Raw genomic sequence first — 27,803 nt, forward strand, 5'->3', positions numbered from 1 at the left:
AGTGTAACACATCGGTGTCGATGGGTATGGGGCTGTTGGCGAGGATGGATCTCCTGGGGACACATACAACTGAACCACAAAACAACCAACTGTTGAGTTGCAAGTTATTTCAATGTAACATTATTTGGGAATCTTCACATTTACCAAGCGCACACTCAACATTTAGTGTTCTTCAATTTTTTTCAAATAGGTAGGATCCAAATATGGCCTAAAAGGTCTATTCATCAAAGCAATTAGAGCAGCACTGCCACAAAATTATTTATTGAAACCTTGTTACTTACAATTATGCAATGTCACATGTCATACATTGATTGCATAATAATATGGAGTCTGAAATGTACCTTATTAGATGAATACCACACGGGAACTGGAAGAAACATTCTCAAATAACTTAGAGAGAACGAATTGGCCATCTCTTGGGACAAAAGTTTCAGCTCCAGGCCAGGTCGGGGGCACCAACTGGTGATCATCACCTTCCTCCTTCAGAGGAGCTTGGTTGAAGGATATGCATCTTAGATTAGGAGCTCTATCTAACAGCAGTCTCGCCAAGCCTATCTCATTATCCCTTCCCATGAAGTTATACATCTCTACATTCTTCAGACTGTCGTGCTGGAAGTCGACATCATCCCATACTACCCCATTATGAGAATCGAGGTGTGATAAATAGCGTATCTGGAAACGAAAAAAGGCAAAAACAAAAAAAAAGAGCTGTCTCAAGACGAAAAGAGCATTGACGAGTATTTAGATTAAAGATGAAAGGATACATGATGGAATAAATCTTACGGTAGTTCTCAATGTCTCCATATATGGTGCAGCATTTAGGAACATAGCCATCCAAAGAAGATTATCAGAAGGTTTTGTAGTGATTTTTAAAGTGAGGACTTTGAGGCTTAAGAAAACAGCAGGTGTTCTCGGTTTGACAACCTACAAAAAAGCTTAAATTGATCAGTGATGCACCAACACTAAAATAGAGAGTACCAAGAAAGTGTTTCCCTGCTCACCTTTGGGATCTCATACCGCAGGAGTAGGCTTCTGACATAAGGAAAGCAAGTAGAGATATTCTCTAACCTTTCAGCATGGCATTCATGATAATCGTCAAACATGCACTGCAGAGAAACATGTTCAAGGCTTGGCATAGACTGAAACGTAGATGCCGGGAGCATCTCTCCACAGTACTCCAGTCTTTGCAAGGCTGGTGTATCAATCCTGTATTCACCCAATCGTAAAGACCATAACAATATCAATTCCTTAAGCTTTGGCAACTGGATGATTCTGACAGCAAGCACGTCAATCAGGTGCAAAGTCACTAAGTTTCTACAGCACCTGAGGACAAGGTGTGTCTCTTTTAGGCTCATACGCATACGGATAAGAGCAAGCTTCGTGAGGGAACTGAACCCTCCAAACTTGAGGGGTACAGAAAGCTTGCAAAAACTCAAGCATAAGGTCGTCAGCGACGGGTTGCTGCCACTGCTGAACAGCCACCAAGGGAACTCGTACATCGTGTTCTCGATAACTGCCATGTCAACCTCCTCGATACCATGGTCAACTGCAGAAGCTATGGCGCTGTTGACAACTTCAGTACATTCGGTACTTCCTGAGAACATTAGGTTCAGTCTTCTCAATGGTGTCTCTCTCTTGAGCCTAGAAAACCATCGCATTGACTCAACAAAGTGTTGGTTCCTATTTTCGTTTGAGCATCTCACCATTTGTTCGATGCGTACCCGACAATAGTTGTCTGGCAAGATCGGCTCGCTGAAATAAAAGGATTGCAGGAACCTCCATAAGTGCCTCCATCGCCGTGAGAGGATACTTGTGCTAACTGCTGTCTTGGAATCCATCTTGTCTAGGATGCTGACCAGGATTTCGTCGGGCAGCCCACTCACCCAATCACAATTGCAAAGACGTCGCTTCTTGCATGAGCTCGGTTCATGAGATGGCTGAACCATCTACACAAGAGCATTTGTTTGTAAAAAATATTAGCTAGCTTGTATTACTATATTTCAAGTAATGAAATACAATTTCTTAGAAATAAACATGTATTGCATCCATCTTTTAAGTGAACATGAACAAAGCGCAGAACACAAACATGAACTAAGACTTAGTATAGGAGACTGCAGGTCTGTGAAGATATACCACATTCCTCTTTCTTTTTTAAATTCAATCAACATCGCACAATTTCTAGGAAAAAAACACATGTAGCATAGCACAATCCAGACAATACGAGCACTAATATTTTAAACTACAATTGTAGACAGAAACACATGTGAAAGGGAACGAAAGAAGAGTTGGTCGATTGGTTGGTGAACACAGAAGTTTAAGTTACTCCATAAACCTAAACCCTGTAGATGTATATCTGCATATCCACACAACCGTCGAGATAGTTGATTGATTGGTTGGTGAACACTGAAGTCTGAGTTACTCCCTGAACCCAGACCCTGTAGATATATATCTGGCATATCCACACGAAAGCATCACCATCTCCTAGATCGAACAAAAACCTATATTCCCTTCTAGAGAAATGCTAGAAATAGGAAAAGTAGCATGAATATGCATGAAATCGCACCCCGTGATTCGGTTGCTAGAATCTCTATGAATAGGATGCAGCGGGAGAATTTGGTTAGGACGTGCAGAAATTTCCTCCTTCACTAGCCTTTTTGCAATGGCATCCTTTTGATGGTTAGGTTGTCGGGTGTAAGCTACTAGCAATTGGTCCATCACACTTGGCAGGTGTTATCTGCATGTAGGCGGTTCGACAATTATCCAACGTCTGAGAAGGACGCTGTGCTCACAAGTAAGATCGACGGCTTAGAGGCGTGCCGGATGACAAATAGTGATCCATGTCTTAGATGGGCTCTCACTTTGTTTAATGTCGTAACTGTGTTTACTTCCGGCAAACATTGAGCTGTAATTCGAACCTCACCAGCAATTGCCGTGGATAAGAAACAAGAAAGAAGTATTCATTCCTCACCTAGCCCGTTCGACATACCGATTATCCCCCAATTCCTGACAAACGACCTACCCCGGGTGTTACACTATGGCGGGATCATACTCATACAAGGCAGTAGTATATCGAATAAATAAATAAGCTAAAATTCCAGAGAGAGAAGTGCGACCTTGTCCATGAAGACGTTCGAATCAGCTCCTGATTCCGCCACGGATTTCTCCATCGGGATCGAGATTAATCGGCTAGGGTTCGAAGTGGAGCAAGGTCGACAGCGGGTCTCGGATTCAAACAATGGCGGGCGCCGTCGTCGATCAAGGAACGGATACTGAGAGTTCCTCGCCGCAGGCGCTGCCGGTAAACAAAGCTACTGAGAGCATCTCCACTCGTCCCCCCGAACAGGCCCCCGGCGAGCGTTTTTTCCATCCGGACGGCGAAATTCGGCCCAGTCGCGCCCCCGGTTCCTCGTTTTCGTCCGGATTTGGGCCTAAATTCATCCGGCGATCCCACGCCCCCCCCGGCCCCCCGGGGAGTGCTCGGGGACTCCGGACGAAACGAAAGCGCGCGAAACGGCGAGGAAACTTCCCGCGCGTCTGGTGGCCCCAACTTGTCGGCGAGAGAAACCGATCGTCGTCCTCATCGCATCGTCTTCCGCGCGCTGTAAAAGCCTGCCGCCGGTCTGCATTCGCCGGCCACGCGGCGAGTTAATGTCGTCGTCTTCCGCGCGCTGTAAAAGCCTGCCGCCGGCATGCATTCGCCGGCCACGCGGCGAGTAATGTCTTCGTCTTCCGCGCACGCATCGTCTTCCGCGCGCACTAAAGGCTGCCGCCGGTCAGCTCGCCGCGATCCACGCGGCATTTAATCCCCGCGCCAGCCACGCCTATATACGCCGGTCCGCTCGCCGCGAGGCGTACCCCGTGCTCCACTCTCCCTCCATTCTCCCTCTACTCTCAAGATGGCGTTCTACGACGACGACGGCGCAGCCAACAACGGCTTCGCCCGCCGGTCTCTCCACGCGTGGGAGGGGCACCTCCTCCACCAGGCGGGGTACCCCTGCCCGCCGGACACGAGGCCTCCCGGAGGCGGGCGGCGGCTAAGTGCGCGGCGTTCCAATCCCGCCGCCGCCGCGGGCCATGCCCTCGACGTCGCCATCGAGGAGGCGAGGATGACGATGACCGACGAGGAGCGCGCCGACCCGCGCCACCACCCCGACAACTACACGCGGTGGAACTCCTACTTCCTCCGGCGGTGGGAGCGGGAGGCGGCGGCCTACGACGGCCCGCCGCCTCCGCTGCGCGCAACAACGCCGCGGGCCGCCGACGGTGGTGGGGCGCGCCGGGCCGGACACTCGAGGCCGTCATCGAGCACATCGAGGGCGGCAACTCCCCGGTGCTCACGATGCCCCCTCTATCGGCATCGAGGGCATCGGCGAGCCACCGTCGGGAAGCGTCGGCAGCCACGGCGCATGGCTGCCGGCTCGTCGTCTTCCGGATCGGCGTCAAGGTCATCCTTGGCGCCGGTGAAGAGGAGGAGGCGACGTCGCCTTCGGACGCCGGTGCGCGTCAAGAAGGAGCGGCGTCTCCGCCGGCGACCGCAGGGCGCAGCGGCGGCGCCCTCGTCATCCGAGAACAGCCTTCCGCGCCGCAGCGGCCGGAAGAAGACGAAGAAAGAGGCCGCCGCAAGCCGGCTCGCCGAGGAGGAGGCGAAGCGCGCGGAGGAGGCCGCGATGGCGGAGGCGATCGCCGGGTCGCTTGCCGACATGGAGGAGGAGAAGCGCGCGGACGACGCCGCATCGGATCGGGCCAGGCGCGATCGGCCCAGCGACGCCGGGAGGCGGAGCGACAGCGGCGGCTGCCGGACACAGCCGCCGCACGCCAACTCGCCGCCGCGCCGCGCTCCAACCGCCAACGACGATGTCGCGCGGTACCGCCGTCTGCGACACCTCCATCCGGCGTCGCCGTCCCGTCGTCGACCTCGAGTCCTCCGACGACGGCGGGTACAAGCCATCCCCGGGGTGGGGAGACGCCGGCCGAGGGCAGCGACCAGCCGCGCGGCGAAGGTGCCGAAGGTCGAGGACGACGGCTCCGACGACGGCGGCGACGACTACACGGTGTTCTACCGCCGTATGGGCATGTAGAGCGCCGTGTTTTAAAATTAGCGTTTGAATTCCCCTAGCCGAATTCGAAATATAGTCGAATTCGGCCTCTATGTATGAACTCCGCCCGTTTTAGTCTAAATATCATTAAATTTAGTCTATATTCACCCGAATTTTAGCCGAAGTTTGTCAAGTTTCCGTTTTTTAAATTCGCATCGTCGACTTCGCCTGGGCACGCGGCTGGGAAACTAGCGCTCCCCACGCCAAAACTTCATCCAATCCGGACGAAAATTTCGCCGGATTTGGGCGTGGGGAGCGCCAACGAGTGGGGATGCTCTGACCCAGCAGCGGTCATCCTCGATCCGGCATTCCGGCTCCGGCGGCGTCGCGTCAGCTTCAAGGTGGGCTTTGGACTCCTTATGGACCTTTGGGCTATGGGCCTTCAGTTTTTTTGGTGGACTGTATGTGGGCCAGAAGAAGGCAAAACGGACAGAAAAGTAGACGCGCGGGAGGCTAGGCCGCCGTGGCGCCAAAACCCTACCGGCGTGCGCCCCCATCCCCTCTCCCTTTGCCCCCTCTCCAGCCGGGCGACGAGAACCCCGGAGACAGAGGGCGACGGCGGCGGATATCCTCATCGACTCCGGCGACCTCACGCCGTCCAGGTACGCACCCGGCGCCATCTCTTTCCATGCGCTAATCCTGACTGCTCCCACCTGAATCCGAGCCCGACATCCGACCAATGCAGCAGTACCAGAAATCCAGAACCGGCGCCGCCACTGACCAAGTCGAAGGATCCAGCGACCACCGCTGATGGCGTCGTGGTGCGAGAACATGGCCCTGCCGCCCCGCCTCCTTATTGGCCCCCGTGAGTCTCCCCCAACCTTCTAGTCCCCCTCCACCATTTACCATCCGCTATCTAGTCGTAGATGTCAAGTTAGCCACAGTGGAATTGTAAGCCGTGCAGGGAAAATGTAATCTGTGGTGGTTGCTGATTCTGAAGCCTTGGGGCTTCTGTTGCTCTGTGGTACATGCTGTATTGAGGAAGTTATGTTAGATCCAGTGGCTTGGCTTAAAAGACAACATGATTTAATAAATTCTCTAGCTGATGATTGGCTCCAGTGTCTGATTTGTTATTGGAGACCCACATTTTTAACCAGATCCTATTCTATGTTACCTTGCAGGTCCTTCTGGTGCCAATGGTCAAGGGGATATTTTATCACTTCGTCATCCGAAACTAGGTGCCCCTTACGCCTACTATTTTCAAGTATCAGTTAGTTCTTATCACCGATGATGTATACAAAAATGTGACGGTGCTTGTGACTTGTGATGGCTCTATTGGCAATTTTGGATTGTTCTGTATTAGTACCATCCTTTAAACATAGACCAATAACTTACATTGGATCTTGTCTTGTCATCAAACAGAAGAAGAAACACAGTATCTGTTCATCGACGGCCAACTTCATGAATTCAATTGGTTTAAGGAGCGTTATGGCTCATGGTTCTTGGGAGATTATGTCTGTGAAGGTAAGCTAGAAACATAGACTAGCTATGCAGTTCGTCACTGCTGTGCAAAGCTTGATTTTCTTTTCCTTAGGGTTAGGGGTGAAGCCTATCTCTTGTTGCTGTTTCCGGTAGGCAGCCATTGTATATGGTTTGCTGGTTCCTTTCCTTGCCTCTGCAATCCAGGAAGTTAAACTTGTTAACCTGAGGAAATTAGATATTGCCTTAATGTTAATAGCATGACAATGATTTAAAGGCATGATGCTGTTCTTCTAATTCTCTGTTTTGCATACCACGCAGAAAACATTGACATCATCTTATCTTACTGACTTGTGAAATGGACTTCAGTTCCTCTGATTTTGCTATTGATTACTGCATTCCTTCCTACAGATGGCAGTGTCTACTACTGCACACTTGTTGATCCTATCTTTGTTTTGCTACCACTTTTTGAAGCTGCACGTATGTCGGTATGCACGTACAAAGATATATTTCGTGGTATGTGGTTCATATTTCGTCCAATCCTTCTCAATTTGAAGGCAAATCTTTTGCCTGTGCTGCAGAGCGGTAAGGATCTTGGAAAGTTTAGGCAACTGGATGAAATTTTATACATCGAAGGTTATCCTGGATATCAGCACCTCATGAGCATAGCAGGAAACCATATGGAACTGGTTTGTGAAGTTAAAGGTAGGTCTCTGCAATTTATTCTTGTTTTAGAAATAAAACTATACTAGGTTGCTGTTTCACAATTAACTACTAGTATTCCCTTGCAAGTTGCAACCTGACACTTGTTCCCTTTCACCACTTCTTATTGCCATGCTAAACTAAAACATTAAGGACAATTCATCGATGTGAACTTTTTTCTTTTCTTGTGAATGATGGTTTCCTGATGGCTGTAATGCCAGATACATGAACTTTCACTATTTATTCTTCTTTCTGGCATAATTTACTTCCATACTCAGTTCATTTGAATGTTACCATTGCTGCAGAAGTTGCTAACATGAAGTTCTTCAGGCTAGATGAGTCCAAGGTCTTAACTTGGCTGTGCTGTAAGGTAGCTTGTGGCAGTTTTTCTTAACTAATTTTGCATTGCGCTCCTCTGTTGATATTTATCCTTGTTGGAAAATGCTACTTCTGCATTCATTTTACAATAGCAATGATGTGAACTGCAGTTAGGGTGGGAGGTATCCTATATTGCTATACCATGTTGAGCAAATGTAAAGACTTCTCTGATAATTCTGATCATCTGAATGTTTTTTTGCCGTTGCCTTCAACGAGTTAACACTGAAATCCCAAGTCCTAGCTCCTATGTGCTAAATCATAATTTGCTCACATTATTATGTAGCTTGCTTTGATCTGATAGATTATAAAATAATGCATTAGTCTGTAAGTTCCCTATGGTTCTAAATATGACAATAACGCACAAATCGTGCATACCCTACTAAATTTCCAATATGGTTAACGTTTTTGGAATCAGTTTTACATTTCCTGCAATAATAATTCTTTAAGGGACACTTGAACATCTCCAGAATTGAGCCAGCCATTATTTGATATAAATTTTTTCTGTCGTCATTTTTTAGAAGCTATTTTTTCTCAAACATGCACCCAAATGCGCCATGCTGCCATGTTATATTAGAAGAGAGCGTCAAAATATGTTGACTTTACAGCAACCAAAACCAAAACAACAACAAAAACAAACAAACCTAAGGAGAAAAGAACAAGAGCAAAATTACAACGCTATACAACCCGAGTCAGTAGGCTTGGTGCACAGTGGCAGCCGTCTCAGTTAGCACCTGCAAACATCTAGAGATTGGCCTCACAAAGAATCGAGTGGACCCATGTGTGGCAGTCTGGCTTGGCATCTTTGAAGACACATTAGTTCTACAGCCTCCACGACAAGATTATCCTACAGCACGATAGTGACTACTGACTATTGAGCAGCTGAGTCCAACAGCGCGATCATCTGATTGCAGGGCTGTTTCCCTGTCAGCTGTGGTTGATATATGTGTAATAAGTCTGCTTATTATGTTGATGAGCCATTTCTTGCCACAAAAACATGTGAAGATGAACCATATATTCAAAAGCCTGTAATGCATCTTGTCATGCTCTCTACTTGTGTGTAGGTCGTGATGACAAAAACAAGACAAAAGATAAGAAAAAGCTAGCTACCAAAATTTATAGCCAAAACTAACAACAAACATACATGCGGAACAAATATAAGTATCATGTTTAAGAAAAAAATAAATAGATATCCACCGATGCCGCTATTTCACTTTCTTCATGAATGCATAAATATAAACTCATAAAACTTTCTCATGGTGTGTCACTACTCTTTGAGTGTTTTCCGCAATTTCAGAATTCATGGTGAGTCTAATTCCAAATGATCCTTATTTCACTCTGTACTGTTGACCAATACATTTCTACTCAATCTCATTTACAGGTGCACAGCATAAAAGAGGCTATCACCAAGTTAGGTAAAAATTATGCTGCTCAAGGAGAAAGAGAATTGTGTATGTCACTGTAATTTCTCATCATCTTATTGCCCAGTTTATTATTATAAGTGTTTGTTCACCTCATAATCAAACAGTATAAGTATTTGTTCATGTCATAATCAAACAGTGTGAGTGTTATGTTCATCTCATAATTAAACAGTCTAAGTATCTGTTCATCTCATAATCAAACAGTATAGGTGTTTGTTCATCTCATTATCAAACAGTTGAATTGTTGCTCGTTAACTTCCACACTGATATAATCATATTATTTGAACATGGGTCATTGGTGTGATCTATATCCAACATGCCTTTGTAACTAGCAACTGATCCTTGGACTTTTTCTACATAAAATTAGACTGTAAACTTAAGGGATCTCTATAGGAGGCTGAACTAAGCATGGTGGGGAGGGGTACATAAAAAGGATCATCTAACCTTACTGGCCTTGCTTCTGTAGCAGATGAGATTATCCTTGCTTTATGCTAGTATACTAGATGTGATATGTACTGGAGTACTTTAATTTGTGAAATTCCAAATATGAAACCTCGAGTCATATTGAATTTTAGAACTCTTCATCATGAACTGATGTTCTTATGGAGCTATTTTATTATTTTTGCTATAGTGAAGGAGGCCCTCCAAATAATTCGTGAAAACCTGAAGGACGAACCATGGCTAACGGTACTCTGCAAGAAGTTGCAGTAAGACTTTTCTCTTTGAACACTGGAAAGTCAGCGGTTCTCTCCTAAAAAGAAGAGAAAAGTCAGTAGTTTGGTACTATCCATTTGTCTCACGCCGGAATTATCCACTCCACTGCAGGTTAGATATCAGTGAGATCAATGATACAGCCAAAGCCAATGACACGTCATTTTGTGCTGATAGCTCTCCCATACCTGGTCCTCCTCGTCCATCGGAGGTAAACTCCTCGAGAACGCTTTATGTTTTCCTCAGTGCTCACAGTGTCTGCTCTAAGCTCGTCAAATGCGTGAATACAGGGGAACGTAGGAAATGGCAGCACCAAGTCTAGCAAGGGGAGGCCTGCGAAGAAACCAAAGATCGAGGTAGGATCAAAGAACATAAAGGACATGTTCCGAAGGGTGACAAGGAACGGGAAATGATCCGGTACTGCCTGATCTTGTCATCAACACCTCACAAGGTGCTTGATATTCCTGTAGTTGCCAGTTTATCTCCAAATTGGATGTGCTGAGGTGCCATCGACCATTGTTGGTTCTCGATCCAGAAGCACCTACATGGAAGCTTGTATGTAAGCTGTATTAGGCTATTAGCTCTTTGATGAACCCTGCTGAGCCGCATTAACTGTAGCATTAGTGAACTAGCAGTTTAGCATTGTAGGTACTGAATTGATTATTTGGGCGATGAACCTTACTGTACTACTGCAATGTATCTGTACGCTATTTGTTAATCCCATTGAACTGCCTGCAGATGTTGTAACTGATCTTCTGCAGTTGATTCAGAGTTCAGGCTAGTTGTAATCTAGTTTATTTTGTTTTTTGCTTGCATCGCTAGCTTCCTATGAGGCTCTAGTATCCAATAATCGGTAGAGATAAGTATCATTCTTGACGTTGGCTTGCGCCCGTAGTGAAGTTAGAAAAGACATAGTCATAGGTGCAGCATTTACACAGCAATGATTTAAGCAGGGCGAAAAGGAGAAACTTATTGAGGCAACTTGGTTCCTGGGAGAATTCATGTGATACATCTGCATCTGCCAACTTAGAGAAGCGTGATGGAATTGGTGCAGTGTTTCCATTTTCTCCGTCGTAGGTGCAGATACAAATGCAGCTATTATAACAGCATTCTTCCCGTATCAAGTACCCTACCCCCGTTTCATAATATAAACCGTTTTGGCAAACTATGTCAAAGGCTTATATTATGGAACATAGTGAATTAGTGATAGTATCCATCAATCCAAGCTACTTGCGTAAAGAAACTAACCAAGATCAAGAAGAAGAAGAGCATGTGTACCTAGGATACCTGCGATGGAGTTGCATATGCCTCTGCACCTACAGGAAGAGCGAGGATCAAGAACAACTGAACAAGACTTGCGATACGCATGCATCACACGCCTGACGAAGTTCGAGTGTTCTCGGTACCTTTCTTCCTTTCTCGTAGGTGCAGGTGCAAATGCAGCTCTATCACAGAACCCTTTGCTGGATTCAAGATAAGATAGAAATGCTCGATTATGGATATATCTACCTAGCTCCTCTTGCCTTAGATGCAGATCAAGTACGCCCACATCCACGTCTTATATAGCGCTGCCCAGTGGTAAACAAAGCGTCGTCGATATCAACAACGGATGTAGCTTTAGCTTAGTGCATGGTGGTGTTAGTATTAGTTTGACTTGTGCAGTACATGGTGCGCCTTCGCACGTGGCCCGTTGCCTAGCTTCACATGTGACTTGCACGGACGAGCAATGGCGCGGCGACACGTGCTGCTTCACACGTGACAAACACGAGCATGGCACAAGGGCACTTCAACCGTGGACTGTGGAGTGATAACGCCACGGGAGAAGCATATTTGGTGCGTGGGTTTTGTCCTCCCAAACTCACTGCCAATCTTTATCACAGAGATCATCCAAAGATATGCTTTGTATTTCTACAAAAAGAAAATCATAAACTCACATCCGTGTACAATAATAATATCAGGGCAGGGACTCACTCGTTTTACCGGATACGTTCTCCAGGACAGAGCTAAAACAGATATCTTGGTAGGAGATGGTGCCGCAACCGAAAAAAACAAAATAAAACAAAAATGAGGGAGACAACATGACTATGATGCGATCTTTATTAATTAAGACACACACATACACTTACACCGTCAATTAACATAGCATCAATAAAACTTGGAGATCCTCAAAAAAGAAACTTGTATGGTGAACATTAGTTTTTTTTTTTTTTGCGAAAACACCCCCAGATCTATTAGCCAGCACAGCAGATACAACACACCCCACGAAAACCGGAAATTACAACCGGGTCCCTGGGATCCCAGCACTCAGCCACCACCGACGCGGAAGGGGAACGCGCCGCCGCATCGCCGTCCCGGCACCCACCTGGTGCCGGCGCAACCTTGAACGCCACCGACGAATACTTTGCAGACGGGAAGATGCCCTTCTCAGCCTCTGCGTGCTCGCACGACGGAGGGGAGAAGCGATGGAGGAGCACCACTGCGCGGAGATCGTCTTCCTCGCCGACCTACTTGGAAGACGGAGAACTGGAGCAGGCCGTGGCATCCGAAGATCCACGACCAGTTAGTTGTTTTACAAAAGATAGAAAAAACCCGTACCCGGTAAGCACTGCACCCTCCCCACACTTGGATCCGCTCCTGGTAAATATAGCAAGTGCATACCTATCTGAATTTTACACAACATCGATCTCACGATATCTGATATGTTTTATACGATCTATATAGAACGTGGTACTGATGGGTTCATTGCATGGAAAACAAAAAATTTCTACCGTGAACATGAATAAATCCAAGATCCAATCTATGGAAAAGCCAAGATCTAATCTATGAGATCGGAGCAACGAGATGTATGTGAGACTAACCCTCGAAGATTCCAAAGCCTACGGGATTAGATCTCGCTGTTGATGTAGTCGATCGTCCTGTGCTGCAATCCGGCAGCACTTCCGTACTCGGTCGTGCGTACGGTGTCGATGAAACCCGTCCTCTTCCCGTTCCAGCGGGCAGCGGAGGTGTGGTAGATCTCCACGGAATCCCAGCAGCACGACGGCGTGGTGGTGGTGGTGGAGGAGTAAAACTGTAGAGTTTCGCCTAAGCCGGAGCAGTTGTATGGAGGAGAGAGGGGGGCGGCCAGGGTTTGGTGTGAGGGGTGGTGTGGCCGGCCACCCCCTCCCCTCTTTATATAGGGGGAGGGGTCGGCCTAGGGTTCCCCCTTGGCCCCACCTCTCCCTTGGCCGGCGCATGGGGGGAGGATAACTCCCCCCAAGCCTTATCCCCTTATCTCTTTATCTAAACCCTTTAAATTAGGAGATAGATCTTATCTCTAGATTTAAACCCTTTAAATTAGGAGATAGATCTTATCTCTAGGGGTGGGACGGCCTGGGCCTACATGTCATAGTGGGCAGGACGCCAGGACCCATCATGCCATGTGGCACCTATGTGGCCCCTCCCGGGGTGGTGGGCCCACTGGTGACCCTCTAGAACCTTCTAGAAGCTCCGGTCAAAACACCAGAACTTTCCTGAACCCCGGAAAGTGACTTCCCATATATGAATCTTATTCTTCGGACCATTCTGGACCTCCTCGTGATGTCCTGGATCCCATCCGAGACTCCGAACAAACTTCGTCTCCATCTCATATTCCGAATCTACTTAGGCGACATCGAACCTTAAGCGCGCCACCCTACGGTTCGTGAACTATGCAGACATGGTCGAGACTCCTCTCCGCCCAATAACCAATAGCGGGATCTGGAGATCCATAATGGCTCCCACACATTCAGCGATAGCTCAGTGATCGATTGAACCATTTACATACGATACCGATTCCCTTTGTCACGCGATACTTTACTTGTCCGAGGTTCGATCATCGGTATCTCCATACCTAGTTCAACCTGGTTACCGACAAGTACTCTTTACTCGTACCATGGTATGTCATCTCTTGTGACCCAGTCACATGCTTGCAAGTTAATCAGACGATATTCCACCGAGAGGGCCCAGAGTATATCTATCCGTCATCGGGATGGACAAATCCCACTATTGATCCATATGCCTCAACTCACACTTTCCAAATACTTAATCCCATCTTTATAACCACCCATTTACGCAATGACGTTTGATGTAATCAAAGCATCCTTCCGGTGTAAGTGATTTACATGATCTCATGGTCGAATGACTAGGTAACTATGTATCGAAAGCTTATAGCAAGTTGAACTTAATGACTTGATCTCATGCTACGCTTATTTGGGTGTGTGTACATTATATCATTCATCCAATGACATAACCTTGTTATTAATAACATCTAATGTTCATGATCACGAAACCATGATCATCTATTAATCAACAATCTAGTTATACAAGAGGCTTACTAGGGACTTCTTATTGTTTACATAACACACATGTATCAATGTTTCGGTTAATACAATTATAACATGGTATGCAAACATTTATCATAAACAGAAAGATATATTATAATAACTACTTTATTATTGCCTCTTGGGCATATCTCCAACAGATACTAGCGATATGAAACTGAAAGGAGGCAATATAGCATATTCCGAGTACTAAGTTTTGGTAAGAATCTTGAAGGATATTAGGTGGATCCAGTAGGCTCTGGATCGTCCAAAGTTAGTTCCTAATCCATTCGGACTATGGTCCGGAATTCTGAACAAAACCTAGCGTGCGCATATCTCTCCAAATGGTTAGTTTTATGTGGACCTTTTTAAGCTGCACCTTCTTCTCTAAAGCAGTATCCTTGACTTAGCAGAAGAAAGGCTTCTTAATTTCTCTCTCCTTCACTGTTGAGCACCTCGAAAGCTAAGACCTCCCAATTTTCCCATCTAAATTCAAATCACTTTGAGGAATTGACAAAGGAGATCTAGATCCCACCAAGCCAAGTCGTGATTCACCAACTTCAAGTTACTTGTTACTCTTGGTTTCGTAAGAAACCTTAGGTGTGTGTTTTTCACTTTCGTGAGGAGGCGCAAAGAGAGCAAGATGGGATTTTGTAGTGGTTGAGAATCTTTCGTGGTAATCCATACCTCTCCAACGGTGACTAGCTTCTTTCCAAGAAATTGAACAACGGGATACATCTTTGTCTCCGCATTTATCGGTTATTTCTATCATCTTATAAATTGTTTCAGATGATTGCATTAAGGTCACATTTGTCATCACAAAGTCTAAAAGTTGTGAGTAACAAGATTACAATTTGAAAAACCTATTCAATTCACTTCTGCCCTGTTTGGTTGCACGGAATTGGCCTCCGAATTGGGTTTTCGGAATTGGAAACCCGAATACCACCGTTTGGATGCGTTCAGTATTCGTTTCTGGAATTGGAAATCAATTCAGAGGGCACCCCCGCCCGCAACTAACTTACCCCCTCTCAATTCAAAGGTCTAGACCTCTGTATTGGTGCAGTATTTTCGAACCGTTCCCCGCAAGCGAGCCTCGCTCGCACTCGTCTCCTCCACGCGCGACGCTCGCCTCGCTCACCGTCGCCCAGCCAGCGCCGCCGCGCAGGTATGCTCCGTCGCCCTCTCTCTGTCCCCTACCCTCTCTCTCTCTCCGGCCACCATCCGCCGCCCCTGGCCCCCTTCTTCCCCGCCTCCCTTCCCCTTGGCTGCCCCCTCCCCGCGACGGAACCCTAACCCTAGCGGGGCGAACGGCGGCGGCAGGTGGCTCCACGGCGACTGGAGATGGTTGCGCGGCCGCAGGTGGTGCAGCGTGGGAGTCTCCTCTCCTCTCGATGTAGAGGCGGCCAGAGGGGGTCGACGGCTGTGTGTGCGGTTGTGTATATTTGTGAAACTACTGATTTGTTTCTACTTCGAGTTTGCTACCATATTATTTACTTTCATGTTTATGGATTGTTTGACACATAATGTATCCACTTTGTGCCATTTGTGAGACATAATATATCCACTTTCTACTATATGTAAGCATAACTGTCCACTTTGTGCTATTTGTAAGACATAATTATCCACTTTGTGCTATTTGTAAGACATATGTATCCATTTTGTGCTATTTTCATTCATATTACAGAGGTTATATTGTTTAAAGTTAAAAATACTCTCATTTCCACACATGTGACATCCAAACAGGATTTGGTATTCCATTGAAACCTGAATTCTATAGCTGAATACCACGCGCATCCAAACACTCTTTGTGGTATTCCATTGAATTGGTTGATTTGGTTTTCTATTACCAATTCAATTTAGAGCCCAATTCATTGCAACCAAACACAGCCTTCGGGTTATTCATCTCTATCCCTCACCATTGTCATCGATATTTACAAGCTAGGGAAAGGATTTTAGAGGTTCCTCAAAGAAAAAAATTAAGGCAAAGGATGAGAGGGAGGACATGTTAAATTAGTTTTAATTAATACGTTTTTACTGGCTAAGAACTAAGTTCGTGCTGAGTCAAGTCCTACACCGTCCAATTGCATCATGATTCGTGCATATGAATTGCAAGTTGGGTTGCAGCTAAGATTTTTTCAGTTTAGCTGGGGATGCAACTAAAAAAAATGATCCATACAGTTAAATTTGCTTCACGATTCGTGCTAATCATGAGTTGAAGTTGCGACATAAGCTCTAACTGAGATTTGATGTGAGTGAGGAATGGAGGTTCATTCTCGGTAGACTGAAAACTTGTCACACCCTAATTAATTTTCACCTGTTCTTTTTACTGGATGTGAAGAGTTGCTATGCACTTTTGACGTGAGAAAAAATGAGTGCAACTGCGCACCAGAAGTAGTGATACACCGGTCCATCCAACCAGGTGGTGCTGCGAGCCGGGCTTGAGCTGCGGCCAAATGGACCTCCGCACACAGACGCAGGGCGACCCTTTGACGCCGCCGCCTTCGCCTTCTCTCCCCCGCCAGCAGATTGCAGAGTCCATTTGCTTCGACAGTCCCTCTAATCCCACGAGCGTGTGAGAGGCGGGCAGGGCTGACGGCGAGGCGCGCAGGTCGCCGCTCGGTCGCTCGAGAAGCTCGATCTGGACTGCTGTGGCTACGAGGGCTTGGCCAGGATCGACCGCCCCCCTCCTCCTTGCCGTGCTCGCCCTCGCGCTCGAGGCCTAGGCATGAGATGGGAGGAGGAAGGGTTTGACGCGAAGCTACAGGGGTTCCAGTGCGGCGCGCTGTGAGGGCCCGTGTCCATCCCGCCAGGAAGCCCCCCTCTCCGGCGTGCGTGAGGTACGGATTCCACCTGCCCCGACCCCCTCCCTTCTCCGCCCCCTCGCCGTCACCGTCTTCTGCAGCAGCAACAGCGCCGGCGTAGCTCGTGCCCTGCCCTGCCCTGACCCTGGGTTTGCCCTCGATCTCCCAAGGAGAACAAAGTGGCAACGCTGTTGTGCTATTAGGATTTTGTTGGCGAGCCCTAGTTTTGCTTCCCCTAATTCTTGGGCAGTACCTGTGATTCTCCGTTCACAACCTATTGTTCATCAATTTGTAGCACGTGGCCCACTGGATTCTAATAGCAGCTGCCGCTTCGTCTCAACTTTACTACAGTACTTCATCCAGTGAGAAGCTAAACATTCTGTGCGAGCTGAGTTAATAATGCAGGGAGTTTCCCAGCTAGGTTTAGGTACCTATATTCCATATCAGTGGGCACGTTCTTCCAATTACTTTCTGGTGATGATAACCCTCTTATTTATGTGACTTATGTTACTGAATGCATTTCTCGGCAGGCCAATGCTTGCATTATCACAGTCAATGAAACCAAAGAGAACAATAAACTATGTTCTCATTATCTATTTGTTTAATGCAATTAAGGTGCTATTTTGCAATTATTCACATTCTCCTGGCCATCTTTGGTAAGAGAACAGCTGTATTGCCAAACTTAGAAATTTTCTTAGTGATTTAGAAATGGAACACAATCGAACTAAGCATTAAATTTGTGTATTTAGTCTATCCTAACTAGTTATTTATTTTACAGCAATTATTCTAACTAGTTCTTACATGCTTATTGATGCCTTATGTTTATGCTGACCCAGGATTCTGGTTACCGAGCGCTGATGTGATGGACACCCTTCAGAGCGATCCTTATCCAAGGAGCAGCTTGCAACAGCAACTCACTGACACCTCCACATCCTTCGAGAATAACACCGTGGATTTGGTTAAGCATGATGTTCCCAAACCTCGGGTTGGCATGACTTTTGAGACGGTTGATTTGGCATACCAGTCTTACTTGGAGTACGGATACCGCGCAGGATTTGGAGTCTCAAAAAGAACTTCACATAGTGTTGATGGGGTAAAATACCGAGCCACATTTGTTTGTTACAAAGGTGGCATTGCTAGGATAAAGCCTGGCCTAAAAGCTCGAAGAAGGCTTGTTGCGAAGACTGGCTGCAAAGCTATGATGGTAGTGAAGTACAATGCGAGTGATAACCGTTGGGAAGTAGTGTTTGTTGAGCTGGAGCATAACCACCCATGTAATCCTGAAATGGTCAGGTTCATGATGTGTTTTAAGGATCTCCCTGACTGGCAGAGGGAGCACCGCCCATTCAACGCGAAGACTAGGTTGAATCCAAAGATTCATTCTGGTAGAGGTAGGCCACCCAACCAAAACAAAGAATTCATGGCGAGGTCCTTCTCTCAGTCAAATTATTCTATTGAAGCAGCTGGCAAGTGTGGGAAGCTGAGGTTTGCAGAGGGTGATGTTGAAGCACTATTAGTATTTTTTGATAAGATGCAAGCTCAAAATTCCAACTTCTTCTACAACTGGGACATGGATGATGAAGGCCGTCTCAAGAATGTTTGCTGGGTCGATGCACAATCTAGAGCTGCATATCAGCATTTCAGTGATGTTGTCTGCTTTGATACCGTTTATTTGACATACCAGTTTGTCATTCCATTGGTTGCTTTTCTTGGAATCAACCATCATGGTCAGTTTGTATTGTTAGGATGCGGTTTACTGGGAGATGAGTCTCCAGAGACCTTTTCATGGTTATTCAAGAAATGGCTAAAATGTATGAATGATAAAGCACCTGAAGCAATTATTACCACCCATTCAAGACCAGTAGTCAAAGCAGCCTCTGAGGTATTTCTGAATACTCGTCACAGATACAACCTCTGGCATATAATGAAAGAGCTTCCTGAAATGTCTGGAAGAGTTGAGGATAAAGAGGCAATTAGCCTGAGAATGAAAAAGGTAGTCTATGACACCATTACATCAGCTGATTTTGAGAGGGAGTGGGTTGAGATGGTCAATCAGTACAACCTTCATGATAATTGCTGGCTCACAACCTTGTTTGAAGAGAGGGCAAAGTGGGTGCCAGCATATGTGAAGGATACTTTCTGGGCTGGTATCTCTACTGTTCGCCGCAGTGAACGGTTGGAGGCCTTTTTCGATGGATATATTACACCAGAGACCACAATAAAGACATTTATTGAACAATTTGATACTGCTATGAAGCTTAGGTCTGATCGAGAAGCCTACGACGACTTCCGTTCCTTTCAGCAAAGGCCACAAGCCCTCTCTGGTTTGTTGTTTGAGGAGCAATTTGCAAATGCTTATACGATCAATATGTTTCAGAAGTTTCAGGATCAGTTAAAGCAGCTGATGAATGTGAATTGCATTGAAGTCAGTAAGAATGGATCAATAGTCACCTACACTGTGACTGTCATCGGGAAGGAGAGAAAGTTTGACTATAGAGTGATGTATAACAATGCTGAGAAAGAAGTGTGGTGTATCTGCAGGTCATTCCAGTTTAAAGGTATTTTGTGTAGCCATGCTCTTGCGGTCTTGAAGCAAGAGCTTGTGATGCTAATACCTTCCAAATACATTCTTGATCGGTGGAGGAAGGACTTCAAATGCCCTGAGGAACCCAAGGAAACTCCCATCTCACCAAAAGCGGCAAACGCTACAGGGAATAGTGCACCAGAAAATGTTCGTGAAGATAAAGTGGACAATCTCTACAATGATGGCCACCAGTACTTTGCTGAGATTGTGGAAATGGGAGCAACTGATCCTGATGCAATGGAATATGTTCTGTCTGTGATGAAAGAAGCTAAAGAGAAGGTACGCAAGTTTGAGGAATCTCGAAAAGAGAAAAGGCCCGGAGAAAGCCCAGCTTCTGCTGGTAAGAAAGGTGATAAGTCTCTAAAGCCATCTGCTGAAGGTGCGGGAATTAGCACACCAGTCTCAACACCTGCGAATACAGCAATGGCTCCAGCGGCAGTGCCATCATCTACACCGATGTCAGTGCCACCGGCAATGATGGCTATGGCAACCACGTCGGCAGCGGTGCCTCCAGGAATGTTTTTTGTGCCGATGCACCCACATATGGTTTTTCCACACTTCACTCCTGCTGTACCAGCAGCAGTACCACCTGTAGTGCCACCCCCAGCACCAACACCCAATGTGGTGGGCAGCTCCTCGAAGAAGAGAAAGAAGAGAAAGGGCAACACTTGATCTTCTGACACCGATAAAGTGAGCTATTTTCACTGTGCGCTGTTTCTATCTTTCCCTATTTTGCAACGCTGCCCAATAATCATTTGTTCGTGTAATTATTTTTAATTAGAGGCTTAGAATAGGTTTGTCCTTTTGTTTCCGCGTGTGTTACTGAGTTATCACCATCTGTTGTTAGTGCAGGTTGATCTTCGCTTTTGGACCGCCTGCTGTACATAGCCACCCTTGATCCGGAATCGTTGATGTTAGCTAGCGCAGCTTTGGACTGCGTACTGTAATATCACCCTTGAGTCGGATGTAATCTTACATGTAGTGCTGCTTCTGAATGTTAGATCACGATTTTGAGGAGGCTGGTGCTTTGTTTACTGGTTCTGCCCTCGCAGGCTTTTATCTTTCCGGGGTTCTCGCTGAATTCTGTAACCACACCGTATTTACAGCCAGCCACCAATGCTTTTTTTAGCTTCCGTTAGTGAACGCTGATATGTGAATCGTACATAAACTCGCCATCTGTTGTGCTGTGCTGTTTGCACTGAAGCCTGGGGAGTGGCGGTGCATACTGCTACTTCACGGGTAAGGCAATGATAGCCTTTTTTTTTCATTATTTCTAAGCAGGAATGTGTAAATCAGATAGTTCTGTTGCAGTTATTTTTGTCTGATTGGGTGAAACCTTTGACGCCCTCTATGCAAGGGTGAGTGTTGGATTGCTGCCAAAAGGTACATTCCTATTTTTTGGTTACAGGCTATGGCAATGCATGCTAACGTTCTTTTGTCTACTTTAGATCGTTATTGTACAATATTAGCAGACTAATGGACAACAAGCCTTGAGCAATACTCCGATCAAACAGTGTAATTTTCGGCTGTGAAACTTAGACGCAGTTGCGATATTATTTCGATCACTTATGCTCATTTTGACCAACGATAGATTAAGCAAAAAAAAAAAAAATTGTTACAGTGGAGCTAATGCAAGAAAGACCGTGAGAGAACATTTGAAAGGTACATCAAAGTACTTCAAAAGTTGTCATCTCAGGCTCCACCAATAGCATCTTGGCGTTCTTCCACGCAACTGGTAAACATGTCACGTAAAGCATTGTCTATCTGTTGAAGCTCATGAGAGCATCTTCAATCGTGCTCCCAAAAGAGATTTGGTGCCCTGCAGTTTTTAAGCTGTTTAGTTCCTGGGCTCTTCCGCATTATCACACCGCACGGTTTTTAAAGCACCTCTGGGATAGGTCCGTCTCGTTAGTGGCATGAACCGAAGCGCTAGTGCTTTGCCTTAATGACGACTATGTTTTCCAAGAGGGAGCAAGCGAGATGTTATGTCGGCATTGCGCCTCCTCCACGCGTCGCCGCCGTCTTCCTTCCCGCCTCTTCCCGTGCTGCCAACAACTACGCCTCACGAAAACATACCTCGTCGCCTACCCACCACGTACGCAATGCTGAGTCGCACCGGCGGCGGGCAGGCCCCTCCACCACCATCTCCACCTACGTCTCCATCGCCCCGGCCCACATTCTCGAGTTCCCCCAGTTCAACGAGTTTTTCGGAGACGATGACGTCATCGAGGAGGACCTGGAGGTCGCGACGCTGGTTGTGCAGTTCAAGGCTAACGCGGTCCGGGAGGCAGCGTAGGAGGAGGTGGCCCACACGGTGTTCGACGCGGAGCAACAGCAGCAGCGGCGTTGGCCGCGGAGGAGGAGGCGGATGATGACGACGCCCTCGACGGCTGGAGCAATGACAGGTCTAACCTGGAGGAGAAGGAGGCGGAGCAGAGGGAGATCCTCGCGTCCTTTGAGTCGCTGAAGAAGACCGATGATGACGCCCGTTCCCGCAAGGAAGTCAACGAGGAGCAGTAGCGCCGCGTCGTCGATGCCTCCATCCTACGGGGGACGATAGAGGAGGCGGGCCACCGCTTTTTCGCGGAGGTGCGGCAACGGCTCCTCGAGGACGCGGCGAAACGCCAAGCTCTTTTCGTGGGGTTCTGGAGGATGCAGCGGCTCCGAGTGGTGGCGGAGAAGCGGAAGAATGAGGGAGGCGACGACGGGTGGGGTTGTCGAGCGCCCCGGAGAACGGCGAGTAGGCTAGGGTTTTTCAATCAAAATTATAAAATGTGATCCAATTTAAATGTTTGATCTGAAAGCACCATCACCATTTATGGCAAAGCATCTACATTACTACGAAGATAAGCCTCGCCATGCCATGACGTAGCGAGGCGATCTAGAAGATCGAGCAGAAGAAGAGTTCCAGGATTCAGGCCGTCGTCGCGTCGGCCGTGGCGACTGATGAGAAACTCTCCCCTCCCAACGCAGACTGCGTACCCAGCACTCCAGCAGCAGGGCCAGCGCGGACCGCCCCCGCGTCCCAACCTCCACGGCTCCACTTCCACCACCGCGTGTCGCGCCTCTCCCCCCGCCGCGTGCCCCGTCCCACAGGTGACGGGCCACGTCACGGCGCCCGCCCAAGCCCAAACCTCCCACCAGGTTAAACCACCCTCCCCGTCCACCTCCCCATTACCGCTTTTTGATCTTACAGTACCGTTTTCGCTGCCAGCGACAGCTCGCCACCATGCGCCTCTACGTCTGCGTGCTCGAGGCGCGCGGCCTCCCGAGCGGCGACGAGGGCGGCGGGGTCTACGCGAGGGTGAAGGTGGCGAACCAGAGGGCGCGGACGCGGGCGGTGGAGCCGGCGGAACCGGGCGGCGCGGCGGCGTGGAACGAGGAGTTCGCGTTCGAGGTGGGCGCGGAGGAGGGCGAGGCGGTGGAGGTCGGGGTGGCGCGGCGCCGGGAGGGCGGGGCCGGCCGGAGGGAGGTGCTGGGCAGGGTGAAGCTGCCCGTGCCGCCGCCCGCCGCGCAGGCCGCCTCCGGGCCCCGGCGCTCCGTCCCGCCGACGTGGTTCACGCTGCGGCCCAAGCACCGCCGGAAGGGCGACTGCGGTGCGTGCACGCATTTCGCTCCTCTCTAGCTCTAAGATCAAACTGTTTTGCTAATTCTGTTTGCCGTGAATTGGGTGAATTCGTCCTCGGAATGGTCGGTCGGTCTACCGACGTTTGGCGAAGTTGCCCGTATTGTTTACTTTAGCAGTGCCAAATGCCGCACGCAAGCGATTAGCGCGCTCTTACGGAATGGAAAGGCAGTACCTATCGTAAGTCGCTCCAAAGTGCTAGCCGAGCATAACCGAGCCAAACGGCACCACTCCACTAAGCTCTGCGATTTGTAGTGGTGACAGAACAATCATGTCGGTAGGCTGACTCAGCTTTAGTGTTCGATACCTTGGTGTAAACTGCAATCTGCTGTAGTGGTACTTTCCAGACGCTGCACCAACAATTCCATACTGGTCTAGAGATTGAGAGTTGGGACTCTGATAAATGTGGTATATCTTGTCTCGTGATAGCATTTGTTTTATCATCACCGTTTGTGAATGGAGAATGGTCTGTCCATAACGATTTTATTTTGCATCTCTGCCTTGCCAGGAAAAATTCTTCTCACGTTTTCACTCTATGGAGAGAACAATGACAATACAGTCATCCACTCGTCCACTTGTTCGAGCTCCAGGAGTGGCACTGACGTTGAAATTGAGAGATCAACTTATAGTGAACATTCAGGCACAAACAGTGTCATGGTTGATTCCCCTAGGAGCTCTGCAGTGGCACAAACCTATCTAGATGATTCTGACCATTCGACGCAAGCAAATTCCAGTACAGTTTCTGAAGATGATAGTCTGATAGAGCCTAGTACACCAACCGCAAAGAGTGCACATGACCGTGACGCTGAACTGTCTGTTCCAGATGCAAGCTTTGAAGAAGCAATGGAAGCCATGAAGTCAGGAAGTAGTACAGCGGACATGCCTGACGATCTCGGTGGTGGCACAATATTTGAGCACACTTACCTTGTGGAGTCGAAGGATTTGAACTCCCTTCTCTTTGGGCCTGATTCCCAGTTCTCCAAAGACCTCCGTGAGCTGCAAGGGACAATGGACTACGACGAACAGCCGTGGACCTGGAAGAGCCAGGATCGACCCAGCTTAACCAGGACATGTCGGTACACCAAGGGCGGAACCAAGCTTATGAAAGATATCAAAACCATTGAGGAACAGACGTATCTTAAAGCTGATGGCAAGAGTTTTGCGATCATGACCCGCGTTCGTACTCCGGAAGTTCCATTTGGGAACTGCTTTGAGGTTGTTTTACTCTACAAGATGACTCAATCCCCTGAGTTGTCGTCAGGTGAAGAGAGCACACATCTGACTGTATCATACAATCTGGAGTTTCTTCAGAGTACCATGATGAAAAGTATGATTGAGGGAAGTGTAAAGGATGGACTCAAGGAGAATTTTGAAAGTTTTGCAGAAATCTTGTCTCGGCATGTGAAAGTAGCTGATTCTGCTGGGATGGACAAAGAGCAGTTGTTGGCACCACTTCAGACAGATCACCCGTCACATATCAGACTTGCTTGCAAGTATTTTTGCAATTTTACCGTGATCTCAACAGTGATAATGGCAGTGTATGTTCTTGTGCACATCCTTCTGTCTAGGCCAGGCCCACTTATGGGTCTTGAGTTCAGTGGTATAGATTTACCCGACACATTTGGAGAGCTGATCACATCTGGCATACTAGTTCTTCAGATGGAGCGTTTACTGAATATGGTAGCTCATTTTGTACAAGCAAGGATAAAACGAGGTATGTTCTATTTTAGCTTTGCAGCTATTTGTGTCTCTCATGCATCGTACGTGCAAACGAATTCTTCAATATCATAAGTGTGTTACCTCTAAAACCACCTCTTGTCACCAGGAGGTGATCACGGGGTTAAGGCTAATGGTGACGGTTGGCTACTGACAGTAGCTCTATTAGAGGCTACAAGCTTGCTGCCTGTTTCTTGTGGATCTGTAGATCCTTATGTTGTGTTCAGTTGTAATGGCATAATGAGATCAAGCTCTGTTCAACTACAGACTCAAGAACCTCAATGGAATGGTTAGTATATTTCACTTATTAGCACACATTATCCAAATAAATAACATGTTAGCACACTGTACACAGTGGAAAACGTTGTAGCTTTGTGTGATTAATTGGCTTCTGAGGTCTGACAAACTGAACGATTGCTGTAGAGATAATGGAGTTTGATGCCATGGAAGAGCCACCTGCTATGTTGGATGTTGAAGTTTTCAATTTCGATAGCCCGTTTGATCTGGCAATCTCACTGGGACATGCAGAAATTAACTTTCTTAAACGCACATCAACAGAACTAGCAGATATATGGGTACCACTGGAGGGAAAACTAGCCCAGACATGCCAGAGTAAGCTGCATTTGAGAATATTTCTTGAAAATACTAAAGGACCTGAGACATCAATGAGAGATTATCTTAACAAGATGGAGAAGGAAGTTGGTAAGAAGGTATTCCACAATTAACTTACACATGGATATCTGTTAGTAATAACCGTTTTTGACAGTCCGGGTATTCACATGAATATATTGCAGTTACATGTTCGGTCACCGCACAGAAATTCAACATTCCAGAAGCTTTTCAGTTTGCCTCACGAAGAGTTCCTTATAGCAGATTATGCATGCTCTTTAAAGAGGAAATTGCCATTGCAGGTAAAATTGTCGGAGCTACTATATGTTTTATTTTTGCTCCCTGGAATACATTTTTTTGTGGTTTTAGGAGAAAAGGAAGGTTACATTAATTGTGGAGATCTTTTGATAGGTTAATAATTTAGTTGAAGCTCTGAATTAAACCAAGCATAGAATTAAATGTGATAGCTGAAACACATTTCTTAGTGAACTTTATTGTTATGTTGGTTATGAATTTTCATCTGTAGTTGCTGGTGATGCAGGGAAGGCTATTTCTGTCAGCTAGAATAGTTGGTTTCTATGCCAATTTGTTTGGGCACAAAACGAAATTCTTCTTTCTGTGGGACGACATCGAGGAGGTGGAAGTTTCACCTCCATCTTTCACAACAGTAGGCACCCCATCATTGGTGTTCACGTTAAAGAGTGGGCGTGGGCTTGAAGCGAAGAATGGTGCCAAATCACAAGATAAGGAGGGGAGGTTGAAATTCCAGTTCCATTCGTTTGGATCATTTAGCAAGGCTAGCAGGTTTGTATCTTTCGATACCTCCATCTAAGTCAAAATAAAGATGCAGCCACTCATGAAAAAAACACAATTTCATTGTAGGACAATAATTGGTCTGTGGAAAACAAAATCGTCAGCTCTTGAACAGAGGGCCAAGCTTGAAGAAGATCAAGATGATGAGAGCTACGACGATCTTGATGACGTCCAGTCTCTGTTGAGCATTGGAGATGTAAACCTCTCAAAGGAGTATACAGTGGAACATCCTATTGATGTGAGTTCTCTATGCTCTGTTCTTTTTTTTTCCCTTCCTTTCTTGTGATGATAGGGTTAGGCTGTTAGTCTGTAATAAAGTAAACGTCACTAGTCTTTATCTTGGTTCAAAAAGTAGGATGCGTATATCCGATGATTTGAAGAGGAAATTTATTTTAGCTAACTGTAAGCAATGCCAGTAGACCATATCTTGTCAACCTCAACTTTTGGGCAAGCAGAAGGGTTGACTTGACAAAAACGGTAAAAAACGGTTATTACTAAATTGACAAAAACGGTCAAAAACGCTAATAGACCATATCGAGAGAGTTGGGACTTGGGACAAAACCTTTTGACAGTGCCATCCAGCATTCTCGGTATGTCGGTCTTGGACAAGGCAACACCCAAATTGGCTTGTCAGTATGCGATTGTACGCAGCGATCTTCTGTTAACTGTCTGCACATCCCGCAGGCAAATCTGCTGATGGGTGTGTTCGACGGCGGCCCCTTGGAGACGAGAACAATGAGCAGGGTCGGGTGCCTCGACTACACCGCCACGCCGTGGGAGGAGACCAAGCCTGGCGTCCTGGAACGACACGCCAGCTACAAGTTCAACCGCTACATGTCCATCTTCGGCGGCGAGGTGGCCAGCACCCAGCTGAAGTCGACGTCAGAGGACGGCGACGGGTGGACAGTGTACGACGTCATGACTCTGCACAACGTCCCCTTCGGCGACTACTTCCGGGTATGTAAACTTTGTTGTTCTCTATATCTCGGGTGGATGCCGTCCGAGTCCACCATCATCCTGTCGTGTCATGTGGCTTTGTCTATGTATGTAGTGGATGTGAGTAGTTAGTTAGTCAGGCAAAGAAACGGGACAGACAGTTACATGATGTAAGGTTTGTGCCCCGTTGTTGCAGGTCCATCTGAGGTACGACATCCGGAGCGTGGCCGTGGCGGCGTCAGAGCCGGCGAGCTGCCGGTGCGAGGTGCTGGTGGGGATCGAGTGGCTCAAGAGCAGCAAGTTTCAGAAGAGGATCGCGAGGAACATCTGCGACAAGCTGGCGCATAGGGCGAAGGAGGTGCTCGAGGTGGCCGGCAAGGAGATCACGTCGGCCATGTCGGGCTAAAAGCTGATCAAGCTGGACTAGTGGCGTTTTTTTTTTGTTCTCCATCTTCCGGCAAGGCGTAAAGCCTAGCGCTATAGTTACTAGTTCGTCGTTAGCCTCTTCGTTAATTTGGTAGCTGACAGAGACATAAGGTAACACGCGCTAAGAGCAATGCGCTAACAAACAGTAGTAGTACCAATCAATTCCTTGTATACAAACTTATACAAGTAAATAAAGAAAAGGAGCGGAGGAAATATTCCGTGGGAAAAA

The 27,803-nt window shown here is 47.2% G+C and overlaps 4 protein-coding genes across 6 annotated transcripts; 3 read left to right on the forward strand and 1 right to left on the reverse strand.

The window, feature by feature from the left end:
- Positions 1-233: 233 nt before the first annotated feature.
- On the reverse strand, positions 234-3,309 carry LOC127335252 (F-box/FBD/LRR-repeat protein At2g04230). Its single transcript, XM_051361863.1, has 4 exons — positions 3,114-3,309; positions 1,002-1,946; positions 784-924; positions 234-672 (listed from the first exon to the last, which is right to left on the reverse strand). The coding sequence occupies exons 1-4, from the start codon at positions 3,165-3,167 to the stop codon at positions 346-348; spliced, it is 1,467 nt and encodes a 488-aa protein (XP_051217823.1). The 5' UTR covers positions 3,168-3,309; the 3' UTR covers positions 234-345.
- A 2,236-nt stretch (positions 3,310-5,545) lies between these two features.
- LOC127335253 (uncharacterized) lies at positions 5,546-10,516 on the forward strand. Its single transcript, XM_051361866.2, has 11 exons — positions 5,546-5,698; positions 5,782-5,901; positions 6,218-6,274; positions 6,459-6,560; positions 6,927-7,003; positions 7,097-7,220; positions 7,523-7,587; positions 8,974-9,043; positions 9,645-9,720; positions 9,839-9,935; positions 10,015-10,516. Exons 2-11 carry the CDS (start codon positions 5,847-5,849, stop codon positions 10,135-10,137), a joined length of 846 nt encoding a protein of 281 aa, XP_051217826.1. The 5' UTR covers positions 5,546-5,698; positions 5,782-5,846; the 3' UTR covers positions 10,138-10,516.
- Positions 10,517-16,627: 6,111 nt separating this feature from the next.
- Positions 16,628-20,444, forward strand: LOC127335254 (protein FAR1-RELATED SEQUENCE 6-like). Of its 3 annotated transcripts, none has more exons than XM_051361868.2 (3): positions 16,628-16,901; positions 17,702-20,139; positions 20,297-20,444. In XM_051361868.2, exon 2 carries the CDS (start codon positions 17,728-17,730, stop codon positions 20,119-20,121), a length of 2,394 nt encoding a protein of 797 aa, XP_051217828.1. In that variant the 5' UTR covers positions 16,628-16,901; positions 17,702-17,727; the 3' UTR covers positions 20,122-20,139; positions 20,297-20,444. The 3 variants fall into 3 exon arrangements, with proteins under 3 accessions (XP_051217828.1, XP_051217829.1, XP_051217827.1); XM_051361869.2 differs by having other exon boundaries at positions 20,302-20,444; XM_051361867.2 differs by lacking the exon at positions 20,297-20,444 and having other exon boundaries at positions 17,702-20,283.
- Positions 20,445-22,634: 2,190 nt separating this feature from the next.
- Positions 22,635-27,789, forward strand: LOC127335255 (C2 and GRAM domain-containing protein At5g50170). The gene is made up of 9 exons (XM_051361871.2): positions 22,635-23,045; positions 23,583-24,788; positions 24,900-25,079; positions 25,214-25,500; positions 25,585-25,701; positions 25,941-26,203; positions 26,282-26,450; positions 26,897-27,169; positions 27,345-27,789. Exons 1-9 carry the CDS (start codon positions 22,679-22,681, stop codon positions 27,552-27,554), a joined length of 3,072 nt encoding a protein of 1,023 aa, XP_051217831.1. The 5' UTR covers positions 22,635-22,678; the 3' UTR covers positions 27,555-27,789.
- Positions 27,790-27,803: the final 14 nt, after the last annotated feature.

This window comes from Lolium perenne, chromosome 2 (assembly GCF_019359855.2).
Source record: "Lolium perenne isolate Kyuss_39 chromosome 2, Kyuss_2.0, whole genome shotgun sequence".
In the NCBI taxonomy this organism is placed as follows: Eukaryota; Viridiplantae; Streptophyta; class Magnoliopsida; order Poales; family Poaceae; genus Lolium; species Lolium perenne.